At 37.7% G+C, this 9,319-nt stretch overlaps 1 protein-coding gene across 1 annotated transcript in view; it reads left to right on the plus strand.

Annotated features, from left to right (window-relative positions):
• Positions 1-196: 196 nt before the first annotated feature.
• DENND1A (DENN domain containing 1A) overlaps positions 197-9,319 on the plus strand; it is a 150,208-nt gene continuing 141,085 nt past the window's right edge. Inside the window, exons 1-2 of the mRNA XM_026049414.1 lie at positions 197-252; positions 5,027-5,097. Coding sequence (XP_025905199.1) covers positions 236-252; positions 5,027-5,097 — 88 coding nt within the window. The 5' untranslated portion in view covers positions 197-235. The remainder of the gene's footprint in view (positions 253-5,026; positions 5,098-9,319) is intronic.

A 9,319-nucleotide genomic window follows, 5' to 3' on the forward strand; every position in this document is an offset into this window, starting at 1 on the left:
TGCCGCTCCCGCGTTGTCATGGCGACGCGAGCGGCCGTTGGCGGCGGCCGTTGGCGCCGCCCGCCATACTACAGGTCCCGGCAGCCTCCGCGCCGCGCCGTGACTCGGCGCGGGCGACGGCGGCGCCAGCCGGGATGGAGTGAGGGGGCGAGCGGCGGAGCGAGCGCAGCCCGGCCAGCCCCGGCCCCCCTCCCGTCTCCTCCCCGGCCCGGGCCTATGCGGCCCCCCAGAGACCATGGGATCCCGGATCAAGTGAGTGCCCGCCGGCGCCTCCAGGCCCCGGGGAGGGCTCCGCAGAGAGGGGACTTCCCCGGCCTCCCTGCGGCGCGGGGCGGAGGCCGCGCGGCCGGGCCGGCCCAGCCTGCGGGCCTCGGCGCAGGGCGAGGCAGCGGGGCGAAGGGAGGCGGCGGAGCGGCCTCCCCCGCTCAGGCCGCCTGGCAGCCCGCGGAGCCGGGAGGCGGCGGGGCCGAGGCCTCCCACCGTGGAGCCCATCTCAAGGGGGGCCGGGGGCCGCCCGCCGCCCCTGCCCTGAGCAGGAGATGTCGCCTCCCGCCCTCGTACCCCGTGCTCCCCTCTGTCCCCCTCCCTGGTCTGTGGCCGTGTGGGGGGCCTGGCGGGGAGGGCAGCAGCCTTGGGGAGGATGGAGTTGCTGGGCTGGGCGCCACTGCCAGCACCATCTGCTGCTGTTCTGGGAGTGCCATAGGGTGGAGAGAGCTTAAAGCCTTGCTGCTTCTAGCTCTGATGTGTTGCAAGTGCGTTAGCAAGGGGATTTGGGGGAGGGTGACAAGTGGTGGAAAGGATTAATATCTTCCACCTGTAGCTCCTTGACCAATGTGGKTTTTTTTTTTTTTTTTKTTTAAGTTYTCATAAAACTGGAGTTGGTTTCTTGGTAAGCCCCACTGGTGTGTTTGGTAGAGGTTTAATAAAACTGTCACTGACAAGAGTGCTGCCATGTCTGTGAGTGGAAGACGTGCAGATAGAATGGAGGTATCCAGTTAGCTTGCRTTTTGTTGAACAGTTTCTGTAGGTGCTGTTGAGCAATGGCTTTTCCTTCTGTAATGCACCGTTCTTCAAGATTGCCTAGGGTTTTAACTTTTCTCCTCTTTTGTTTAGCTTGAATATGAGGCTGGAGCAAACATCGTTTTCAGTGCTGACATATGTTCGTGTTCCCAAGATTGTATGTTGGATAGATAAATATACTGTAGTCTTAGAAGAAAGTGTTGTTAATGAACATTCGTAATGATAATGCTGAGGTGATTTGTTAGTTACAGAAAGCAATGTGAAGTTTTTCTTTTTTGTACTTTTGGAGTATGTTTTTTGCTGTTGCTACAAAAGCTCAAAGTCTGAGAACTACTGAAACTTTCAGCTTGCATTCAAAGTACAGAATAGAAGCTGAAGCTGTCAGCATTTTGACAACAGTTTGAAGGTTATGTCTGTAACCTGCCGTTCCAGATCTGGGAGCTGTCAGTCTTGTTTAGGTCACTTCAAAATTGTGGATCAAAATGATTTCTAACAACAACATTATCTTAAACCTCTTAAAAGGCTCAAGTTGATATGAACTTTTTTACTTTTTTTTTTTTTTTTTTAAAGGCAAATGCAGGTTGTAGATTTGGGATGTGCACAAAATGAACTGTCTTTTTATTGGAAGTTTGTTAGTTTGACCTTTAGTGGCTTTAACAGAAGACAAACAGTTTGCAGTTTGCGGAATATGAGTGAAATAGCTCAGATGAGATGCTTCAGCTAAAACCCTTMTTGATATGGAAGATGTGGCAGTTTAAAAAATTTTTTTTTAGAATCCATGGATATAAAGTCATTTTCTGTGCAAGGTCTGTTTCAGTGTGAGTTTATCGGCTTTCAGGACAACTTGCAAAGCCTATGTCTTTCTCTGTCACTTGTAAAAAAAAAACAGAGGTGATAATTCCATATAAACATTACTTGTCATTTCTCTTGGATTTTGTGAGGAAGTGTTTTGTCTGCTGTGTGATTAAGTAACTTTGCCTTGAGGGACAATTGATAAATTACCTTTTTTCCAGCTCTTACAGAACTTAACAGCAAACTATTGGGATTCAGCAGTAAAGGAAGTAAGTGAATATGTGGGTATTGAACTGATCCAAAGCTGACAAGCATTTTAAATRTCTGCAGTATGTTTTGTTAGGCTGACCTAAAGAAGAGTAAGGCAGTAAGTAGCTTCCTTATGAAGGAGGAGGGATGTGTGGATGAGAAAACTGTTTTACAATTGGACGTAATGAAGCATGCCTCTTCTAGTGGGACTGCCAGTAGGTGTAGTAGTCAGTGGAAAAAAAAAAAAAAAAAGAGAATTTGAGTCTCTTGGTTCTTGCTATAGACTGATAATTATAGAAGATATTAAACTCCCTGGCACATAACGATGTGCACACATTGCAATATGCTCTGCATGAAACCTGGACATTTGTGTCAGCAATGTTTTTGATGGATGAATAGTAATGAGTCATGACTCCTTAGAGGAAATTATCAGTAGCTGTATCAGGYTGATGTGAAAGGATCAGCAATACTGAAAGCTTTTAGTTTGTATATAGCTGCAGGCCAAAACCGGGTAAGTTGAGTGTTGGGTTACTTTGCTATGGTTAAGCTTCTTGTCAGAGCACGATACTCTGTGTTTGTGCAAGACTTTCTGTGCCAGAGAGGTAACCTAAGAAAGGAGGTTAGTGAACCTATTTGTTATCAGATCTTGGCAGCCTTTGGTACTGAGGATATGTCCCATTAGAAAAGAGAAAGGTTGGGGATTCTATTATTACTAATGTATTAATTATCAGTTCTGTTGGCAAGAATTGCATTGTACCGTAAAACATAACTAGCTCTGAAATGGAACGTGGTATTTCATTGATGACTGAAAAGTTCCTAATATTAATTTGAAAATGCTTGGAGGTGATTAGCTTAAAGTATGCTGTATACTGAGATGTAATGTTATCTATCCAGGGAATACCGAACAGTATAAATTAAATAGTTGGAAATCAATAAGAGTCAGAAATGAGATTTCTGTTAGTGAATTAAAAACTATAGACCTCTATTATTTTTCTGCAAGAGTTGAGCAACTAACTCTTGTAACAAAAGAGAGCTAATTGTTAGTGTCTTAGGCTCTTCCCTTCCCTTGTGTGTCTCTTTAGAATAGAAACATTCTAATAAATAGAATGTTTCCATTAAATATCCTATGTATAGATAAGAAATACATTGCTGACAGAATTCAGATAGTGGCTTTAGATATGTGAAAGATATTTCCGTATATCTAGCTTCAGACAAAAACATAAATTCTATTAATTTCTGTTTCTAAAACACCTACTGCACCTACTGCATTTTCTGCAAATATACATATTATGGTGCTGTATGAAGTCTTGGAGGTACTTGTTTTCCAAATTCCACTATAAACTTATAAAATAGTCAGAATTCAACAGTGTCTTCATTTTCATGCTTAGGTGTTAGCTTGTTGAATTCAGTCTTTAGTACTAGGTTTCYGACCTGACAAAGCTACTTTAATTTTGCTGTTCACAGAACTGAGTAGAGGTTTGTCATGGAATATTAAAATACAAAATTTAATGTCTTTTTGTCTGGAAATTTTGGTGTATAATACGTGCTACTTGCCAGCTGTGTTGAGCAGTGCTTTCACTGAAGGATTTACACACAGGCCTAACATAATACTAACAAGGTGTTTGTTATTTTATCCTTTAGCTGTAAAAATATTTGAAAATTTATAAACTTTTAATTAAGGAAATAGTGTGCTAAAAGTAAACAGAAGGGTAAGATAAGGCTGTATAGCTCTGTACATTAAAGGAAAAATACATTTCTGGTGTTAAATGGTTATCAACTCATCCTAATCCAGTATCATAACTGTAGGAATGTAGCTAAAATCTCTATATTTGAAGCAGATTGTCTATTGCAGATCTAAACAACAGAAAGATAATAATGTAGGTTTATTTGGTATTGCAAACTAATAGTCAAATGCTCTGATTTCAGACTTCTCATAGCCTATCCATGTATTTTCTAAAACTAATAATAAAAAAAAAAAAAAGGCTACTAAATGAAAATCAATTGGGAGCACTGGTAAATAACATTAGAATTAATTGAATTGGGAACCATATTGTTGCTCATGAGAGGTGCTCTATAAAAGAGTAGAGTGGGACCCTGTGCCTCTGAAACCAATGGTAGCTTTTCTCTTGATTTAAGTAGGTGTAGGATTTGGCTTAGTGCCACTTCAGTTACACTGTGAGACTTTCTTATGTATTGAATTTTTTTGTTTCATTGCTTTTGGTGTTAAACTGGGGTGAAAAGAGCAGCATGAAGAGTAGATTTATGTGTTTGTTTTTGATGCTGTGTAAGGTGTTCTTTTTTTTTCTTTTTCCCCCCAGATAGGAGCTCTAGCATATCAGCAAATCAGATGGTTTTGTTTTTGTCATTTTCATTTCTTGGCTTTCTAGCTTAGTCAAAGTGTGAATCTAGGTAGTTTGTTTCACCTTGTCTAATGAGGTTTCAATTTCATCAAGAAAAAAGGTATTAGTGTCTGTCTCTCCCATGCCACCACCCCAAATGCTGTAGCAAATAAATAATTTACTATTATGGCCATGAACTTGATAACTGTTGTTTCTTTGTCTGAGGAGGATTCTGAAAACTGATAATAAAGGTTTTTTTTTTTTTTTTCCTGGCAAAGTTTCTGATGGAAGCATCTATACTATTACAGAATTACAGATTTGTCACAACGATTTAAAATGACTTGAAGGATATATGTGCTTAATTTTGTTTTGTCATCTTATTGTTCTTAATTCTTTTCTTCAAAGTCTTTTAGACMTCTTCTTCATAATGACTGATCTTAGCTTCAGTACTTATTTTGTTGCCTATCTGTAAGGCAAAAAGATCTGATATGAAATCCTCACAGACTGTGGAACAAGACGTCTAATTTATTAACACATCATTTTAATGTATGTTTTCTTAAAATCTTTTTGTCTGAGTAACTGAAAATGTACTTGTTATTGCTAAATATCCTTTTATTTTCTTACAGACAAAATCCAGAAACTACCTTTGAAGTTTATGCTGAAGTAACCTGTTCAGGAACCGGTTGTACTGGAAAAGGTACTATTTTGCCCGGGAATTCTACCAATTTTAGTCAAGAAATAGTTCCTCAGAACTGTGTATTGTGAGACAATGAGTGAACACTTAAGTATATTCAATAATATGCTGCTTTAATCCTTTAAATTGGGGCTAATAATGARAAAATTCTTCCTCTCTGAATAGGTTTGTGGGCAAATTTCTGCCTTCTTCAACTTTTTGCCRTATTTTGTCTTTTAAAATAGAAATAAAATTTATCCTTTCAAATGGTTTAATTACCTAATGCAGTAAATGCATTTTCAGGTTTGTATTCACTTCTGCATRTAGAGTATAGTTAGGTTTAAACCATAAATACTCCATACTTTATTCTGTGGAATTTGTTTTTATTCCCTCTTTTCTACATATCCACAGAAATACTCTATATCTTTTCTGAAATCTATCTTTCGTTAAGTGATGTTATCTAGAAATAAAGTTTATAAATAGCTTTTGATCTACTTGCAAGTTACTTTAACGAAGTACTGTTACGAAGTTGAGCTTATACAAATATTTTTCCATAATTTTATTACAAATATTTCTATGTTCATGTTAGAATAGTCCTGCAATCGCTACAATTAACATGTTAGTATGTTTGTAATTTTTGGATTATGCTCCCTTCCAAGCCTGATGAAGCTGATACGAATAGGCAGGAAAAGCAAAGGTTGAAATTTCTAAATCCTGGAATTTAGATCAAGATATTGTTTTCTAAGGTCAACCTCTAGAATTCTATGAAAAGGAAGGATGTCAAAACTAAGTAATCTYGATTAGTCACCATCATTGAAATAATATCCTTTTGATCCTTTATGAGAGAATAATATGTGTATTTTATAAGTAGTATAATGAACCGATAGATGGGATTTTAAAATCTCATTTATTGGACAGCTGCTCATAATCTTTGTCTATACCTATATTTCTGTTTGCTTCCTTCAACATAAGCCAAATAGCTGTAACTCTTCTTTAGTGCCAAAGCATCCCCAGGACTCGTAAACGAAATACATTTTGGGCTTGTCTTGCTGCTATGTACCATCTTGGCCATTTGATATAATTGCAGGAGCCCTTTTAATAACTAGTCTTTGTTTCTTCTCATCTGACCTGGTTCTAGTGCCAGAAAATTTGAACAAATTTGACCATAAACATTACATTGTACAGTACTAGTGTCTGGGTATAATCTTCTCTTTGAAGTTTGTTTGCATCCCCCTAGAGGGATTAATTCCCTGCTGTGGGAAGGTAGGTTAAAAAGCACTGAAACTACTTTACAGGTTTTTAATTGGAAAATTTAGTATATATTTTGTTCTATAAACCTATTGATTCTGTGGGAGTTTTACTTTAGTTCTGTGTTTTTTTAGGTTTGTGGTATATGTTTGTAGGTGCAAAATCTTTGGAAATGAGTTTTCTAGTGAGTGAAAAAAATATAAATTGCTTTAATAACTATATTTACATTTAATACATTCTGAAGTTATTAAATCTAAGTAAGTTTTAAAATTTTTTCAAACTTTTGCAACTTTTTTTATGATTAGGAGGTGTCTTTTATTCTTAGAACTCTTAGGTCAATGTATACCCAAATATTTTGTTTTTCTAAATTATTTGGTTCTTGACAATGTCATAGCTGCGTCTTAAGAGCTATGCTGTGTATCCAGGTAGATAGAATGCTACACTTCCATTCTAGAAACACAGTTCTAGAGACCTCTGTGTAGTCTTTTTTTGCCTTCTTGGTATCCRTTCTTTGCCAGGAGGCCTAGAATACCAATATATTTTAATATTATCAGAGGAGTGCATGTTAAATGGAAAGGAGCAATTGCTTTTAAGAAAATAGGGATGAAATAAAAGGGTGTTAGGAGCAACTTGTCAGGGATGTTTAAATAACTTTTTCTTCTCTTGTAATGGATTCTGAAATTAGCTAAGACGGTTATATTTGAAGTTCTGCTTCTAATGCGATAGTGCTKTTGATCATTTGTTGATCAATAAATAAAGTTATATGTTATAGTTAACTCTTAAATCAATTAGCTGATATGGACTTGAGGAAAACGAATTGCTCCAAAGCCATAAAAAATTCTAGTGTGGGAAGTTGTCTGGCTTGCAGGAGGGTAAAACATGCATGTGTTTTGTTAGTAATACAAAAATATATGTAGCAAAGAATGTTTTCCATGTAACTGTTAAATAGAAACTGCAATTAAAAACTTCAGTATATTATGCTTGCTTATCCGTTGCTTATGCTTGCTTGTCTGTTGAAATAAGAAATACTGAGTCCTATTATCAAGATGAACTCCTGCTGGACAATTATATATTCAAGTAACTTTCTCACAGCATGATTCACAGTTTTATAGTGAAGATTTGTTTGATTATTAGTCTGCAAGTGGGTGAAAGCAATGTTATACATCATCTGCTGTGCAGAGCGCTCACTCTTGGGTACCAAGACAGTTGACAGCAGAAGGAAGATAATTGTCTTGCACTTTGTCAGTAAACTGAAGTTCAACAGAGGTCCGCCAAGATGGCATGGAGCACTTGCAGTATGATCAGAGGCTGAGGGAGTTGGACTTTTTGAGCCTGGAAGAGAGAAGGGTTCAGTGGGACCTCACAGCTTTCCAGGCCTCTACATTTTTCAAGATGACAGCGCCCAGCTCTGTAATGTTCCATGGCAGCATAGGGAGAGGCAGCAGCATAAACTGAAACAAGACAGGATGCAACTGGGTATCAGAAGATTTTTTTTTTTCACCGAAAGAGCATTCAAGTATTGGGCAAGGTCAGCTGGAGAAGAAAAATTATGTAGTCTCTATCCTYGCATTTTGTCAAGATCTGAATGGATTGCAGCCTGAGTGACCTGGTCTGACCCCGCTTGGAGCAGGAGGTTGGACTACCTGAGATTCTTTCCAACCTGTATTTTCAGAAGATCTTAGTATTTTAGTTTTAAAAATGTAAACTCTAGGAGTATCSAGAAGATTTGTAGCCTTATTACAGGATAGCATCAAGAGAAAGTTTCATCAAAACCATKCAGGTTGAAAAAGCAAATGTTTTTAGAAATATCGATCATCTGTTCTCWATTGATTTGTGTATTTCTGGCACATGAAGTGATTGGAATGTTAACACGAATTCGGGAATGTGAATTTGGTTGTTGTATTTGAAAGTTGTATTTGCTTTTTGCTTTGTATATTTATAGAACTTGAGGATTTCTATTATATGCAATAAGTTTTTCTGGACTATTATGATTATTTTAGTGTTTTTGCAGGTATGACTTTACCTTGCTTGTGGTATTAATTTTTTAAATTAAATTAAAAAGTAGAAAATCTTAGATATAAGGGAATAGCAATACAGCTTATTGCTTAGCAAAAATTAGTAAGATATTTTGGACGTAACATAATTGTGTGAGTTTTGCGTCTTGCCTTCTATGTCTAAAAGGTAGCCATATTACCTGTAGCTGAAATCAGTAATTTCTTTGATGTTGGGGAGGGCAGAATAAAGTGCACCATTGCTGAGCAAGGGATGTCTAAGCTAAAGCTACTGATGTTTTAAACTTCTTTTAGTAAGTTTTGATAATGCAACCTGTGTCTTCAGTGCATGATCTTCTCTTGTTGTTTGCTGGAGTTTTATCCAGGAGATAATGAGAGACTAAAATAGAAGCTTTGTTTTATTTCAACCTCAGCTGAAAGGTTTATCATGTGTTTTACACTAAAACTCTTCTGAGAGTTAAAAACAATTCAATTGTAGTCTTAATTAAATATACATATAAGGAAAGTATAATCGCATTAACTTCTTGCAAAATAATTTTTAATTTTCAAAGCACTTCATTATGTTACAACTGAGGCAGATTATTTGTCAGAAATACTGTGTGACACATTCAAGAATCTTGTTGGACCTGACCCCAAGATCCTCTCTTGTTGGAGGGCGAAGAATTTAAATGTAACTGTCATACTGTTCCTGTAGAAAAAGAGAATTTGTTAGTCTAAAGTAACTGATCAAAACAGTCTCTAAAGTTTGAACATTTGAAAGTAAATGCTCACAAAAGTATAATTCCCACCATCAGCACCCCTGTCTGGGAGGACATAGCATGCTTTTGTGTGGGGTTTTTTTTTTGTGTGTGTGTGTGTGTTCTTGCCAAAGCAGACATTACAAAAGTATGTCAAGTCTGCAGCTTTAACATGTAGTGTACCAAAAGACCTTTCTCTCCAAGGACCTCATCTTTCATCTTTTTGTGAATGTAGTATAAATTCTTGCT

Source organism: Nothoprocta perdicaria, unplaced genomic scaffold (genome assembly GCF_003342845.1).
Source record: "Nothoprocta perdicaria isolate Ctin4 unplaced genomic scaffold, notPer1 scaffold_6, whole genome shotgun sequence".
Lineage (NCBI taxonomy): Eukaryota > Metazoa > Chordata > Aves > Tinamiformes > Tinamidae > Nothoprocta > Nothoprocta perdicaria.